Source organism: Phocoena sinus, chromosome 13, assembly GCF_008692025.1.
Source record: "Phocoena sinus isolate mPhoSin1 chromosome 13, mPhoSin1.pri, whole genome shotgun sequence".
NCBI lineage: Eukaryota > Metazoa > Chordata > Mammalia > Artiodactyla > Phocoenidae > Phocoena > Phocoena sinus.
The window spans coordinates 1,078,371-1,094,999 of NC_045775.1; the positions used below are offsets into that span (position 1 = coordinate 1,078,371).

The window sequence follows — 16,629 nt, forward strand, 5'->3', positions numbered from 1 at the left end:
AGTGCCCCCCTCCCCCCACTGGCCAGGTGGAGAATCTCCCCCTTGGGAAGGCTGGCCAGCTCGGGAGGATGGAAGTCCTTCCTTCTCTGTTCCCTGGCCCCCAAACAGGACTCCGAGGGCCCTTGGGACATTCTGTCATATATGTGTATCCGCGGGACAGCTGGCCTCCTCAGGGGAGGAACCGCTTCCTTCCCGTGATGCCTCTGGGTCCGACCATGGTCCTGACTCATGGCGTGGAGGTGACAGATGTCAGATGATAATCAAGGAGACTTCCTCCAAGGAGAAGACAGTGAGATCCTACTGGCTATAAATTTAGGTAGAACTGAACGTAACCCAGTCTCTTTACTTGTAGAAATTGTTCTTCTATCTTTCCAACCATTTTCCACCTTCAGCATCCTTTCATTACATCAGTAGCGACATCTTCCAGCAGGTACTACATGAACGGCCACCGTGAGCCGAAGAAAGGATGTCTTGGGGAGAGAAAGAGAGAAGTTTCCTCTGTCTTCTGAGGAGCTGATGACAATCCATTTAGGAAGAAAATTTTACATCTGGGCGGAAACTGTGCGGTGGTGACAAGTGTCTAAGAAAGTTTGTGCGGATCGAAGATCCTGCTTCAGATGTTGTGTTTCGACTGTGGGAAAGAGATCTACTCTTTAAAGGAAAGTTGTGATGAATCCTGTGTAAATAACACAGGATGTAGACGAAACACGGGTGAAATCTGAGGTCCTGCCCGGCTGGAGCAAAAGCTGGGACTCAGCAAAACTCTTCCAACTTCCATTTTCCAAGATGTTGCAAATCGGGAACGTTTGTGTCCATGCCGTTCCTTGGATAAAGGTGGGCATGCATAGTGCCCAGGGAGGAAGTGAGGTGATTTGTCCCTCTGGCCCCGTCTCCTGCTCGGTGTTTGGGGGCACACGGCAGAGGGCTCAGAGGAGGAAGCCCCTCACGGGCGTCGTGTATCCAATGCTTCTCCCAGGACCCTTCCTTCTGTCTCCCTGGTCATACCCTCCCCTGCATCCTGTATGTCTGGACGCATCGCTGGCATGGGCCACACATCTTAGGTCAAAGGGCAGGGTGTCCCTTTGTCCCCCAGTATTCCTTCTGCTCAATGGCTGTGTGTGCAGCGAACACTCAGTAATTAGCCAAGCAGAGCATCTTTGAAGCAGTCTGTAGGGTCCTGTTCTACCTGGCCACAGAGGCGACCACTTCTCTCTCGCCTCTGCGCATTTCCCTAAACGGCACTGTACTTTCTGAAATAAGGCAACTGGGCGAGTTTCCCCGGCGGGTGAAACCCAGCCCCTCCACCTGCTCGCTCCTTCCTGGTCTCAGGGCACTGTCTACACGCCCACAGTCCCCCTGTGTACGGTAAATGGTAACCGTCTGACCGTCCGTTTGCCTTTTGTGCCGTCGGCGTGTGTGTCTAGGGATGGTTGCTAAGGGCAGGGCTGTGCCAAACGCCACCCTCGGTTGGACCCCAGGGCCTCTGCAGGGCAGCAGTCCCGGAAATGTGTGCTCGCCCACTCCCGGCTTGCTGCACCCACACTCTCTGCACTCCACTCTGTGGAGCTCTCGACAGCCACAGCCAAGGCCCCTGGCTGGGCTGGAGGAGCACAGGGCAGTGAAGACCCTCAGGCCCTGATGCAGAACCTCTGCTGCTCTTTGCTGGCCTAAATTTTTATCACTCTAAAATCTAAAGACACTTTTATATAACGTTCAGGCACAGGTTCCTCCCTCAGGGGCTCTGTCCCCACCCTGACGCACTTGGCTGTGGCTCTGGTGACCGGACACTGGCTTGTCCTCTGCTCCTGGGCTTGGAATGTTGAGGCTGGTGGGTGGCGAGAGTGGGGACCAGGTGACCGAGACAGAGAAAGAGAGCCTTTCACCTTCCGCCTGGCACGAAGCATCGCCCCTCTGCCTGGAAGCCTCTTCCTTACTCAGCTCTGGAGGGTCTCACCCCAGGGTTAGTCCTGGGGGGTGGCAGCTGGGGTCCAGCTCACCTGAACACTGACAAGTGAGACCATTTAAGAGGGAAAAAGTGTGGCTTAAATTTCAAACCATGTCTTTTTCTAGAATTTTCTGGCATTAGCATTGTTTGAAAAATGACCAATCCTTTAAAAGTTTATCCTTTCACAAAAACATGTTTTTCTTTTTAGTAAGAAGGAAGTGTTTTAAAAACAATTATTCCATATTATTTGCAGAAGGAAACAGGGACACCTTCCCTTCTGCTGCTGGGAATGCAAACAGGTCCCGTCTTCCTGGAAAGAAACTCTTAAAACCGTTCCTGTCCTCACGTCCTTCAAGCCAAGGCTCCTCCTTGTGACAAACTGCCCCAAAGAAGGAGCCAAAAGCCACAAAAGCTGTCTGCAAAGACACTTATCGCACATGATCTATAACGTGGAAAAGTTAAAAAAAAAAAACTAAATAAATAATTTCCAATAATAAGAGTTGCATAAGTTACAATATCACCATAGGATGGAAGTTAGCCGTGAAAATTAAAATATTTAGTGACATCGGAAAAGGCTCATGCTATAAAGTTAAATAAAAACTTAAAAAGTACAAATTTACACCTATAACATGAGACTAAGTAAAAGAGTAAAATGCATTCAAAATCCAGGGAAAAAGTCTGATGTTCTGGGCAAATGTCACCTTCCCTGAACGGAGCACAGTGCCAAGAACGAGACAGATGTTCATGAAAATCTGCCACCACTTCCACTATGCTTTCTTTTGTAATCCCATTTTTAGTCCTTATTTGAGAAAATGAGCATTTCCCACCTTTAATCCTAAGTCACCTTTGTGCGCATGCAGTATTTCTTCCGGTTTCTGTTGTCAATAAAAATTCCCTGGGAGGATCAGTTAAGACAATTTGAAAAGCAAACTCCTTTTCATCTTTTCAAGTCCTGAAGTTTCAAAGCTGCAAGTCCCAGGCCTTCTCGCCCCATTTCAGGGAGAGGCCGCGGCCGGGCTGTGCGCGGGCTCCAGGGGCAGCATCCACGGGCGGCCCAGCCCAGGGTTATGCGGGCTGGGTGGTGCTGACGCCTGGCAGACAGGGCTCCAGTGAGAGCCTCGGCCCCCGAACCCCCTCCCCTCTGCCTACACCATCACTTATTAGAAATCTCTTTGGGTTAATTTAAGAAGCATCTCTGGCAAAACCGTGCTGCCTCAGGGAAAGTTCAGTCCATCAGTCACTCAAGGTGGTGACTTTGCCGTAAGCATCTGATCAGTGTCTCCTGAGATGGGGGCAGGCGAGGGGCTGTGGTCCAGAGAGTCTGTTACTACAGCAGCGGTGGGGGGGGCCCTCTGCCCCCTCCTGAGGGGGGGCCTGCTCCTAGATGCAGCGCCAAGAAGCCGCTCCGTGATTCGCTCCCTGACATGTGCGTTAACCATGGTGAGGCCACTCGGTCGCCTGCACCAGAGACCCCGGCTCCAGGATCTGGGTCTGCACGATCCTCCCGGTGGCCGCTGCTGCCTCCCTGCCCTCCTGGCTCTCAGGCCCGCCCTGGCGTGGGGGTCCAGAGGGTTCTCAGAGGGGCGCAGACAGCTCATTCAGAAGCACAAGCCGTCATGGGATGGGCTGGGGGCTGGGAGCGAGTCGGGAGCATCACTGCGGAATCAAATTTCTTCCGAGCTGCTCACGGCCCACTCTCCTCCCCAGAGTTTTAGGAGATGCGTCCACTCCTGTGGGAAGCGTATCTCTGGCCACGTCAGATACAGCATTAGGCCGTATTCACGGCCCGCTCAGCGGCCACTGAATTACAATGAGTGGAGCTTTTAAAATCTGCTGAATTATACAGGGGGAGCTCAGAGCTTACCCTTAACAGGAAAGGGAAGGTGCATTTATCCTCCTGCTCCCAGGTCCACAGGGCCTCGCGGAGGCTCACGGGGCCCAGGTAGCCCAGTCTGAACGAGGGGAGTAAGCCCTCCATGGGTCGTGCACAGTCTCCAGGGCGCGTCCAGATTTTCTTCCAGCCGAGGCACTCTGGACTTTTACTGCCCGTGTGCTCCCGGCCACCAGGCTCTGCTCAGGCCAAGCATGCAGGGCAGAAATGGCCGGTGACCGCAGAGCCTCGCTGGCCCAAGGGACAGGCAGAGGGCAGGGCTGGCTGGGGGCTCTGAGCAGCCAGGAACCTCTGCCCCCACCACCTCGCACGCGTGACCTGAAGCCCGTGTTGGGTCTGGGAGGGGGTCTCCTCACGGGACAAGGCAGAGCCTCTGCAGCCCTGACCTGTCCACACCAGGCCGTCCAGTCCTTCCCCAGACAGACGGCCACTAAACAGTTCCTCGGCTGCCAGCTTCACACATACTCTGGATTTGTTTGCTGGTTGCTCGCCCAGGACACAGCCTCCCTTTGCATTACCTGAAAACCCCACTAGAGCAGGTGACTGCCCTTGGCACACACAGGCCTGTGCCCTCGGGAGCCGTGACCTCACACTCGGGGGGCATCTGAATCCCCTGGGGTGGGGGGAGGGAAACAGACAGCGGGGCCCCTGCCACATCTTCTGAGTTGGCAGGTTTGGGGTGGGGCGTGTAGCCAGGATGCTTCCTTTCCAAGAAGTTCTCAGGTGATACTGACGTTCGGGGCTTCGGGGTTGACGCCCTGCCTGCGTGGAGCTGATTCAGCCTTCAGCCCAGGGATGGCTTGGCTGTCAGAGGGCTCAGGCCCGGCTGTGGACCCGCTGGAGCACCAGAACTATGAGGACGGTGTCGGTGGCTTATCCAGAGGTCCTCTTCGCTGGACCTGATCCCTCCGGCCTCCTCTGGGCTTTGGGGCCCCGGCAGGCAGCCCTGGGATGAGGTGAGAGCCAGGCGTGGGGGTGATTGCCGGGAGATGCCAGACGATGGGGCAGAAGTGAATTGACCTCAATTCCCAGTTTACGTGGACAATTCATTCTGCACTGTTTAAGCCAGTTTGCAGTGGGGTTTCCATTTTTTTGTAGTTGGAAATGGTCTAAGTCACACAGAAACTTTTTCAGACGAAAACACTGCAATCTCATCAAATTAACATTACAGCTAAGAGGGCAGAGCTTCTTTCCTCTAACTCTGTCACCAGTTTTAGCAGGAAGAAGGTTCTGGAGTTTGGGGGTTCAGTCATTTCTTGATGTCTCATCTTGGAAGCCCTGTTTTCTCTTCAGGACAGAAGATCCAAGAAGGAGGAGAAGCAACCACTTTGCAGAAGGACAAGGGTCATCCTCGTGACTCCTTGGGCTTCGCAAAGTGTGGGTATAAGTAATAATACTAACGACGTGATTGCTCTCAAGTATGGATTTGAAGAGCTGGTCGCAAGGCTGACTTCTCCGGAATCGCTGGTTCTGACTGCAGATTCCAGGCACCTGGAGTTGCGGCCTGGACTTGTCACCTGGACATGCTGGACTCAGCGTGAGGGGCTCACACGTCCGTCCCGTCCACCCTCCCCCACCATTCACCTCTCTGAGGACCATCCAGCAGCCACTGACTCTGGGTGTCGCCTCTCCTGTCCCTGGTGGTGCGGACGTGCAGGGAACCCGCACACAGGTCGCGGAAGACCAGCTCGGGGCTGCTCAGCCAGCCGTCGGCAGGTGTGCGGGGTTCCCGGTTCACGATCGCCCAGCAGGCCAGCGCCCCCCCCACCCCTCACCCTCACGTCAGGACCCCCTCTCTGCCCACCAGTTCTTAAACGTGGTGGCTGCGTACCTGCTAGAATCCCAGCACAGACGGTGGACGTCGGAACTGGTAAACCCTGACGGTAGCCGTACCACACACCGATTTCTGCTGTGTGTTCTGGAGATGTTTCAAAGCCGTGTTTATATATCTTTAATCACTAGTTAATAAATCGCACCGAGATTATAATTCCTATGTTTAGTTCTTAAGCAATACAGATTGTAAATATTAGAAACTCTAAGTATACTTATGTTTTAGTTCCTACCTGAAAATACCTATATTCCTCCTCTATGAATGTGGAATTATTTTCAAAGTATCCTGAATTTTATAAAACGTCAAAAATCCACCCTGAAATGCATGACCTGTTTTATTTGCAGCTTTAAATACACTGAATCAGTCACACTGTCTTCTGAAATATGTACCAGACTCGGCCGGGGCCAGAGATCTGTCCATTTGGGCGGACGTGCTATGGACAAGCGGCAGGCACATTGTTTTCTGGGGATAATGGCCAGGAAGCGTTTTTTTTTTTTTTTTTTTTTTAAAATAGAGGATTTACCGTGACAATGAAGGTTAACTGCCACCACAGTCTGGAAAGACCATGCCTGGATTTTGTGTTTGCACACGTACAATTCACAATAAGGCATCAAGCAATGGTGAGTCTGGGAAACCCACTTGCTTTGAATCTCCACTTCAGACACATAAGTCCCGAGATCACAACATTTTTGCTCTCTCTGCAATTGGGCAAGCTATCAAATTAATGTTAAAATAGGTGTGCCCTAACTTCTGATTCATAATATTAGTGACAAATAGTAGAAAGGACAGGCATGCTATAAAGTTTATGCATGGGGTGATGCACAGCGATGTCTCATAAAGAATGAAGGGGGAGTTGTTGATTCTCGTGGCTCCTGGCTGGGTGGCTGCGTGCTCAGAATTCTTCATAAACGCCCCAGAGTGTGCCCTGCTGCACGGCAGCCATACATTAATTAGAGCATAAAGCCGACACTGCAGTGTTTCCATGCACCCAAGTGGATCTTCATTTTTCACATGCGGGACCCTACTAATTAAAATCAGCTTTGCAATTAAATGTGGAAAATTGTGTTAAACTTTCAAGCGTGGTTAGAAAAAAAATGCAATTATTTTTAGGGTTTTTTATTGTAATGCAAATGGAAATTCTACCCATGTGAAACCAGTAAAAGGGAGGTGTAGGGATCCCTATTTCTCTTTCTTCCTCTCTGTCTCTTTCTTTCTTTCCTTTTTGATTATCGATTCTCCTCTCAGTTGCACGTTGAAATGCTCCACCATCTCTCCCAGTGCCTGGCTCTCTTCCAAGGCTTTTAGTGAGAGCTCTTTGTCAAGGCATGAATAATACAGCCCCCAGGCTGCTGGCAGCATCCAAATGAGGCATGCATACATCAGGAAGCAAGCCCTCAGCTCCAGGTCCAGAACAAGCTCCCGTGAAGACAAGCAATTATTCACCCGCGGCTGCCGCCATGGCAATCACACTGGTGGGTGCGAAGGTAGATGAGATGGAAAAAAATCTGAAGAAGGGACGTGCACCATAAGCCAGAGAGAACTTAATAATTTTCTAATAAAAAATAAATCTACCATTTGGAGCTTTTAATTTTGAAGTTTCAAGATAAATTGATGTGACTCTGCATTTTCTAAACGGGGAAGGATTTAAATATAATACCAAAGCCGTCCCCTGGCTTTTGGGGGATGGTTGCTTGTGCAAGTCTCTCAAGCTAGATTTCGGATCAACTATCTCACCAGAACCCTATGCTCAACAAAGAGTAACTTAAAAAACAGCTGTGGAGGGTAAATGTAAATAAAATCTACGAAATTTCAGAAGTCAATTCAGAGGGCTCACAAAACCAATGGTGTGAAGAAGGAATTCGCATTAAGGGTTCTCGTTCCCTCTCGTTCCCTCTCCCTCCCTCTCGTTCCCTCTCCCTCCCTCTCGTTCCCTCTCGTTCCCTCTCCCTCCCTCTCCCTCCCTCTCGCTCCCTCTCCCTCCCTCTCTCATTGGAGGCTTATACAAAAGTCACCATTCAGAAAGAAATAAGTAAATCCAATTAATTCCAAATGGTCCAGTGTGTATATAACTATTATAAGGAAGGCTAAAATTCAAATTCCTCCACATTGCCTAATGTTTATTAATCTGAAATAGAAACTGATCTTTTTTATTATTCCTAAGTTTTATTGGGACTTTGACGATGAGTTTAGTGTCTACATATTCATCCCTTTGTAACATCAAGTTGCACTGTGTCTTGATCACAAACAGTATTTTATATCGACGTGGGGACAAAAAGTTGTGAATGTATGGCGTACAGTGTTCAATCTCACTCAAATGCTCAGGAGTAGATTTTTGCAGAAACGTTTTGACGTTCCATACTTTGGCTCCTATCTTAATATCCGTTCATCTAATTCTCTGGATTAATAACCCATCTCTTTTTCAGGTCCTTGAACCAAACAAAAACAATTATAGATAGAGTGACTTGCGGTCTCCTGTCCACATGTCTCCATCCCTAAGACGTTCATCTTCAGTAGAGGGGGGCATCACCAGGACATGCAGAGGGCCCAGTCCCCCAAGACGCCCCCTCAGCTCAGGGTCTGGTGTCGTCGGGAAGCTCTTCCTGCCCTCGGAGCCCCAGGCCAAGGGTTGGGTCTGCATCCTTCACACCTTGCCTGCCTGCAGCCTCTAGCCAACCAACCAACAGCCCAGCAACTTCCTAAACTCCAAGTGCATGGCCTCCACGTATTCCATTTTTTTTCTGCTGCCCAGGCTGCAGACACATGGAGAAACGCTCTTTTTTCACCCATAGGTGTTTTAAATGCTTACAGGTCAAGAGTCTGCCTGAACACTGGGAAGGAGGTGGTCCAGGGAGGAGAGTGGGGCATCCAGGACACTCCCTTCCCCGAATTTAGGCGTCTAAGAACCAAACTCTGGAAAACTCACTTAGGATGGCAGAGGGGTAGTTTTGCACCTGCAAAGAAAGCCCGGGATGGGCCCCTGCGTTTGAGATGCGAACTTCAGCTACTCGTAAATACCAGTTTAGAAAAGACGTGTGCACCGGACTGTGTGCGGTCAGGTGTGCGAAAGACGTGAGATGTGAGTGGGAAAGCAGAGGTCGGATTTGCTGTGTACAGAAAAGACTGTGTCGGTATTTTGCTTCACGACAGGAGACTTACTTCTGGCCCTGACTACAAATCCATGATGGTTTGTCGTACTTATGTGCTAATAATATAAAGCCTAAAAAAGTCAGAGTCACGTGTCTAGATACTAACGATGTTTCTGAAGATAACGGCTGGTAATCTTGTCCTCTGCCTGGAGGCCTGGCCCTGTTCACATGCATCAGGGCGAAAAATACTGACTGAGCTCGGATCCCTGCTGGTCAGTGTGCAGGGATTCAAAGAAATGGACCTTCAGTGCCAGGAGCGCAACCCCTCTGAGGAACTGCTGCGCTGCCTGTATCAGATAACGAGGTTGTGTCATTCGTCTTCCTCTTTCTTACCTTGACTGCCCAGAGACTCAGCACTGGATGGAATACCTATCAGAACTCCTGATACATCCTGGGTTTCTGGTAAGATTGTTTTCATTTCCCTTATGTTTTTCCTAATTTATCTCTTGGATTCAGCCTTTAACTGTGCAGTTGTACCTGTGTTTATCAGACACCTGAAATTGATGGTGAACTATTAACACAAGTAAACACCCATGAATAGATTTCTTTAGTTCAAGGACATAATTTTTGAATAAGGCAGACCAACGAATAAAGTAAGTATTATAAATTTAATTCCTAGCTCTCCATTTTTAACCAGGATCTTAAATTGTGAATGCCTTGTGAATTCAGATTATTGTTTAATTTCACAGGTCCTATCTGATGATTGATCCTCCTCTATCACCTATTCCCCATTTCTTACAAATCCACAACCCTACCTCTACCACACAGGAAAAAAGCCATCAGTCTTAGAAGCTATCATGAAAAGCCAAATCCCCGTTGAAGCAGCAAGGCCACCCACCGACGTGCATGCCCTCCAAAGCAATAAGAAGGCACACCGAAACTGTGATCAATATTTGACTTCCTTAGAAATTTTCTTGTGTTCAAAATAAAGATGAACTGAGAGGCATCATTTTACCACTTGATACCAAATTTCCTAAAAATTGTATGTTTTATTTTTTACATTGTTGATTCCCCTCACCTGCCTCCAATTAATTTTTGCATGTTCAAATAAATAGATACTTCAATATACTAAAAGAATGCCTTTTTATTTGGCTACGAACTGGCGTGATATGTGAGTAAAATGCAATTGTAGCCTTAACGGGAATATATTCATTGGAAAATGCATCTTTAAAAGACCGAAGTAACGGGCAGTTTCATCAAGACCCGAACTGAGGCTGCTGCCCTTGTCCTATTTGCAGGGGCCTCATGTGCTCCGAGTATCGGCGGGGACAGGGCAGCAGGCAAGTGACACCTGTGTCGGTGGGCGGGTAGTGCAGGTATTGTTTTGCATGAGCACAGCTGTCAGAGGGGAGAAACTTTCATTTAGGAAATCTTTTAAAAATAGAAAAAAACAAAGCCAGATATAATTGAAGAGTCTCACAGATTTGAAATAGCACCAGTCAAAAGATGTCGACGTATACACGAATCTTATCTGCTACAAGGAGCCCCTTTTCAGTCTGAGCAATTCAAGTGTCACCCCTTAGTTGAAAACTGCTGATAGTATGCAGACACGGAAAAATAAAATTTAGAAAAAGCCCCACTTGATAACTCAGTGAGATTCCTTGGAGAGAAGTCTTATCTGTGACGTAAGTTTTGAATGGTAATTAGTTTTACATAACAAAGTCTGCAACTTTCTCATTATAAAACCGAGGAAATCTGAAGTCAATACATGTTAAATAATTCACCCAAAGCCCCTTGGGCAATTAGTGGCAAAGGGGAAACGGGGCCCAGTGTCTGTGTACTGGGTTCCCACAGTATGCCTCCCCACTCACTATTTCTATTAAAACAGCGGGAATTCCAATAATTGCAAACACTATGACTCATGGTAAAAAATAACATTTTAAATTTAAAAAACTGAAATTATTTTTGCTGTAAAATTGTCCAATTTGGCTGTTTCTGTGACTCCTCTCTAAAATTCCGCCTACTTCGCTCCTGAAAAATTCAGGGCGTTCTGTGCTCTCAGCAGCATCAGGTCTCAGAGGAGGGTGGAGCCCAGCTGTCTTCGCATTGTTCCCAGCCTAAGGCTGAGCATCATTTCTGAGCAGTGGAGGAGATCCCAGGGAGAGCTGTGCACACACACTGCATCTCACAGGGCCCATCAGTCCACAGCTCTAGGGGATGCACCTTGGGTAGGAATACAAACGCTTGAAATAATTCTTTGGGAACTTCATGATTTTTCCAGCAAAAGTGTGGTTACGACGCCCAGTTAAAACTAGCTGACACCTAATTAAAACTTTTTAGTCAAATTTAATCATTCTTTCTAGTAGCAAAACTATTGTCTAGTGAAGAGATGATTAGGCGAAAAACTCCACTCACGCATTTAGCAGCCATCACCTGCCTATCCTGTGCTCCAGGTGTTGCCACCTCTGTCACGGACATGAAATCCCGGTGTTTGCGAGCATCATCTCTAAGCCCCAAAGCCTCCGAGCGTGATCTGTCCGGACTTTCCCCCCCTGCTCTGAATTTCATAACTTGTTTTCCATTGTAAACATAAACAATCCAGTTTTTAAAAACTGGATTTTTAAGAAAGAATTTACATATATACTCCTTCATAAAATAATATATAGTTAAAAAAACCACATATTTAAATTACATAATTCAATAAGTTTTCACAATCAAATAATAATATAATAAATTAAATATAATAATTTAAGTCACAAAATTCTCTTAACCATGGCCTGTCGTTCCTTTGGTGTGAAACCATTTCATCATGGATGCCCACTGAAAATTCCCTGCCTCCTTAAACGCTAGCATGGGTATTTTGGAGTAATTTGTAATTTTCCCCTTGATGTTGCTAAAGGACAATCATAATAATTGCTTGATTTCATCCGTAAATTAGTGTTCAGCTGAAAAGGAAATAAAGTGGAAAGCAGCGAAGGACGGTCACCCTGGGGTGCTCAGGGCACCTGCTCTAGCTCCCGAGCTTTGGGTACCTAGGCCCGGCCCCTGATGGCTGCTTGGGCTGAATGGCCTCAGTCCTCGCACCCTTGTTTGTGGGAATTAGCCAAAAATGTGTCACGGCTTGTAAACATTTCTAACTCATCATAACCCGAACCTTCCACTGAAAGGTGAAGCTGCCTTAATACCACAGGGAAAGGGATCTCGGGAGAAGTGAATCTCAAGACCGAGCTAGCTGCACGTGACCCGCAGTCTTGGCGTGAAGGATGCGATTCCGCGGTGGCGCATTTTAGCAGCCATCACCTGCCTATCCTGTGCTCCAGGTGTTGCCACCTCTGTCACGGACATGAAATCCCGGTGTTTGCGAGCATCATCTCTAAGCCCCAAAGCCTCCGAGCGTGATCTTTACGGACTTTCCCCTCCTGCTCTGAATTTCCCCTGCAGCTGCCCGGCGCCAGGCCTGGACCTCCTTTCCCAGGACGAGCCGAGTGCCCACAGGAAGGTCAGGAAGTTCACGCTTTACTTTACCACCGGATGTTTACCATCCTGAGCTACGGAAGGAGAAAACGGGGAGGAGAAATATGGCTCCCAGTGACCTAGGGGAGGATCCCAGGGAGCAAGTGGGGAGAGGTGCAAGGCTGGTCCTCAGTCGCCACCCCTGGTGTGGGGTAAACGCTGCCCCAGAAGGTGGTCAGAACGTCTTACAAGAGCCCCACGTCCGAGGAGGACAGGAAAGCTTCCCCAAGATGGTCGCCATTCACTGTGACCACGAGTCACTCAGCATGACGTGAAAAACCGAGGCCTTACCTTCTGTGTCTCGCATATTTTCCGCTGACGTGGCCACTGCCGTCACAGCCAGGGGTGGGACAGCTGCAAGAGGAAAGGATGGGTCACTCAGGTGCCACCTGGACGGGAGGGAAGTGGGGGACGCAGACAGACAGGGAGGGCTGGAAACTGGGAGGAGGGGGCTGGGGTGCAGGCCCTGGGTCCCCCGGGCGTGCGAAAGCCCTGTCTCTGCTACGACGCAGTCTCTGACCGCTGCTGGGGTGCATCCTGCCCGCTATCTGAACGGCATACCTGCCCGTCCTGTTCACTGACCTGAACAGCTCCTGTATGGCCGGCTCCACAGGAACTGCAGAGAGAGGAAAAGACACAAATTGATGATCGATCCCAAGAAGCCCCTTCCACAGATAGCTACCGAGAGGGTGGTGTCCAGGCCGGGTCTGAGGGCTTCGGCAGGACAAAGGGGACCCCAGCAGGGCCCCCAGGGACCTGGAAGCAGGGACGTACCTCGGAGCCCTTTAGACCGCGTGCGGTGCCGCCTTTCCTCGGTATCCACCTCCATCTGGGGAGAGAGGAAGGCAGTCAGCGTGCTTTCCTGCTGGCAACTCAGGGACGGGTTCCCTCTGGAAGGGGTGCTACTGGGGAAGGACCAGGCAATCTAAACGTGTTGTTTAAAGATAACAAAGCAGACCTCGTCTTGCAGGGCCCCCGCAGTGGAAGACTTTGATTGGGACACACCTGGGTCGGTCAGTCTGAGTTGTACTTTGTGCCAAGAATATAATGGATAGGGCTGAAGTTTGCAGGAAGGAAGAAAGTGCATATATTAATGTCTAGATTCTCCCTGTAGCTGAAGTGTTTAACCTGATCGAGGAGTCGTGGCGGGGAGGAGGTGGGTGTCACAGAAGGACGTTTTAGCGTGCGGGCTACTCTCGCCGTGGTCTGGTCCTGGGGGACAATTGCATCTACCTTGATCTAAATCGTCAGGATGCTTTCCAGGGTCACAGCAAGGCTCACACTTGGAGATGACAGTGTTTCCATCTATTACCTTGCAGGGTCCTCACACGATTCTGTAAGGAGGTGTCTTTCTTACACTTCCTTTACAGCTGTGATTTGCCCAAGATCATTCAAGGGGCAGCTTTGGTGCAGGGTCCTGAAACCAGCCACTGTCTCCACGTCCTCTTTAAGCCACGGGAACATACTGCCAGTGGGGTGGATGTGAGTAATTTATACACGGCACAACCGCGTCATGGGAGAATTCCACTCAGCGCATCAGAGGGGCTGACAAGAGGTGAGCAGTAAAGGCGACAGCTCCTCCGGCCAGATTCCAACCTGCACTGTGTCATTTTTCACCCCGCCCATTGTGACCAGAGCTGCATTCTGGGCAGAAGATGGGGACGTCGTAAAACGTCATGTACTGGGGGGAGTGTGTGGGAGAGATGGATTGGGAGTTTGGGGTCAGCAGGTGCAAACTAGTATATATAGGATGGATAGACAACAAGGTCCTACTGTAGAGCGCAGGGAACTATATTCAATATCCTGGGATAAACCGTAATGGAAAACAATATGAAAAAGAATATATATCTATCTGTAACTGACGACAGCAGAAATTAACAACATTGTAAATCAACTAACTCAAACAGCAACAAAAAACCACGTATGCACAGTTCACCTCCTTCACAGTTCATGACAAGAAACGTCAGAATTTGGGAAAGAAGACTCTAGTTAGACAATTGTGGTTCTGCCAGGTGACGTTATCGAGAAGACCTGGGTGGATCTGCTATTGAAATAAACCATCAGCAAGGCGAGATCCTGCACGGAATCTGATTTAATGTTCACGCCAGCTGTTTATTACTCTTGTGTGTGGAATAATAAAAATACCTATAATAATAAATGTAAGTTCATTTAATGAGCTTAATATCTTAATGGGAGAGGCATCTGCACAGACATAAGATTTGGCAGATTTAATAAAATAAGAAGAATTTCAGGAAAGGAGGAGCCCGTGCGAGGTGAATCACGGAGGGGGAATTTCTCAGGGAAAGCTGAGATACTTCAGGACGATTAGGTGTAGAAGGAAGAAAGGACTTACACATCCATCGTGTGTATAGGTACACGCAGAGGCTCAGCTGACACGCAGATGCTAGAAACGCGTACTTGGATGGGCGCGCAAGTGAATGAGTTGGCGAGTCCATTTGCTGGGGAGATGGTGGGTCAAGGAGACGGCGGGAACAAGGTGGAACCTCGGGGTGACGGGCTTGGCGGAGCAGGGAGCGCTCGGCCACAGGGAGAGTGGGAAGGGCCCCTTGGGGGCCTGGACAGACCTGGAGGGTCACTAGTGACCCAGCGGATAGACAGCTGTTGTTGGTTCTTGAGCACGGGAGGGATCCCTCACCAGCATATTTATAAAGAAATGAATTTAGCAGCAGTTCGAGAGAGCGCAGAGGGGACCAGAGTGGGCCAAGAGGAGACGACCTGCCCGGGGGGAAGGGCCTCCACCAAGTCGGCCTGCGTCCTGAGATGCAGCTGACCCTGCAGGGAGGACAGACGCAGGGAGATGGAGAGGAGCTGGGAAACGTTTCAAGGAGGGTCGACGTGGCGCGCGGTGCCGGGCCTCCTTGGGTGGCCGCCCTTCCTCTGCTGCATCAGCCCCGCTCAGGGTGTGGAAGCCCGGAAGGCAGACGCAGTCTGGGTCAGCGGTACCCCGGGTGGCACGTCACAGCTCTGAGGCGGCTACTGCACCTGGAAATCCTCTCCAACGCTGACGGTTTAGCAAAGCGCGCAAACAGGACCCACACGCCGTGGGGCGACGGGTGACGGAGGAAATGCTGGGCCCTGTTCTGTGCAAGTTGGAGCATCTCCTGACACTGCACACCTGTCGTAGGACCAGGGACGCAGAGACGACGGGATGGAAGCCTGTTCTTTAAGGAACTCAAAACCGAGTGGAGACGTTGTGTCAGGGCCCTGAGAACATAACAGAACACAGACGAGCTGAAGGTAACCCTTCGGGAGGTGGACAGAGGCTCCCAGGGGGAATCAAAATAGGCGCCGTTTTCAAGGAAAACTGCAGGTTTCAGGTTAAAAAAGGGTTGAGGCAGATGTTCCAGGCAGAGGGAACAAGACGCGCAAAGGCCCTGGGGCACAGGCACATGGGGAGTTCCGGGAGGCCTGGGGGTGCTTGGGGTTCACTGGGGGGCCTCCTTCGGCTGGCGCGGGCTCCTCGGAGCTTCAGAGGGACACGGCCAGTCACGCTCGGGAAGCCCGTACCCTTGTCACGGATGCTCGTGTAGCATCTGAAATAAACCCCAGCCGTCGCCCAGGAGAGGGCTTGTCACCAAAAGGGCGTTGAGGCCATCGCTCTGTGGGTATGAAGTCGAAAACCTTGGCTTACTAGCTAATTGCTCATATGGTTGCCTAAGAATTGTTTGATTTTTTACCTTTAAGTTTTACTCCATTTTTTGTACATACGGGGACAACCTTATTTTCTTCTAGATGGACAGTTAATTCTTCCACTAATCCTTCAATTAATAAATACTAGCTCCACCCCCGCCCCAACTAAAATACACGCTCTTGCTGTGCTAATTTCCCACCGCAGCTGGGTCCCTCTGTGGACTGTTCTGTGCCACTGCTCTGTTTATAGCAGGGCCAATCCTGTTTGAATTCCAGGCTCTGTAGTGGGTTTTGCTCTCTCGTAAATAAGCCTTTAAGGGTGGGGTTAACATACGCACGCTACTGTATATAAAACAGAGAACCAACAGGGACCTGCTGTAGAGCACAGGGAGCTCTACTCAATATTCTGTAACAACCCTTAAGGGAAAAGAGTCTGAAAAGGCAAAGTAGCAGAACGGATTCAAACTTCCTTTTCACACTCACGTAGCAATGTCCGGAAACCGCTGGCGAGGTTCAGATTAGGCAGAAAGCGTACAGTTCACAGTGGGAGATATGTGAGGAGGTTCTTTCATCTTCCAAGCCTACACCTGCGAGTGTGGGCAGGGCCCCCGACTCCTGCAGGCCCCCCTGCCTGCGTCCCCACTCCTGCCTGTTTTCACCCACCCTTTCCCACCTGACGGCGTCTTCCTCGGAAGCATCAGGGGAGCTGTGT

The 16,629-nt window shown here is 49.8% G+C and overlaps 1 protein-coding gene across 3 annotated transcripts in view; it reads right to left on the minus strand.

The window, feature by feature from the left end:
• The window catches only part of MYT1L (myelin transcription factor 1 like), a 136,866-nt gene extending 123,771 nt beyond the window's left edge, over positions 1-13,095 (minus strand). For all 3 annotated transcript variants that reach the window (XM_032652890.1, XM_032652889.1, XM_032652891.1), the window contains exons 1-3: positions 13,041-13,095; positions 12,849-12,882; positions 12,558-12,620 (exon numbers count right to left, since the gene is read on the minus strand). In XM_032652890.1, the coding sequence (XP_032508781.1) occupies positions 12,558-12,620; positions 12,849-12,882; positions 13,041-13,095 (152 nt within the window). The remainder of the gene's footprint in view (positions 1-12,557; positions 12,621-12,848; positions 12,883-13,040) is intronic.
• Positions 13,096-16,629: the final 3,534 nt, after the last annotated feature.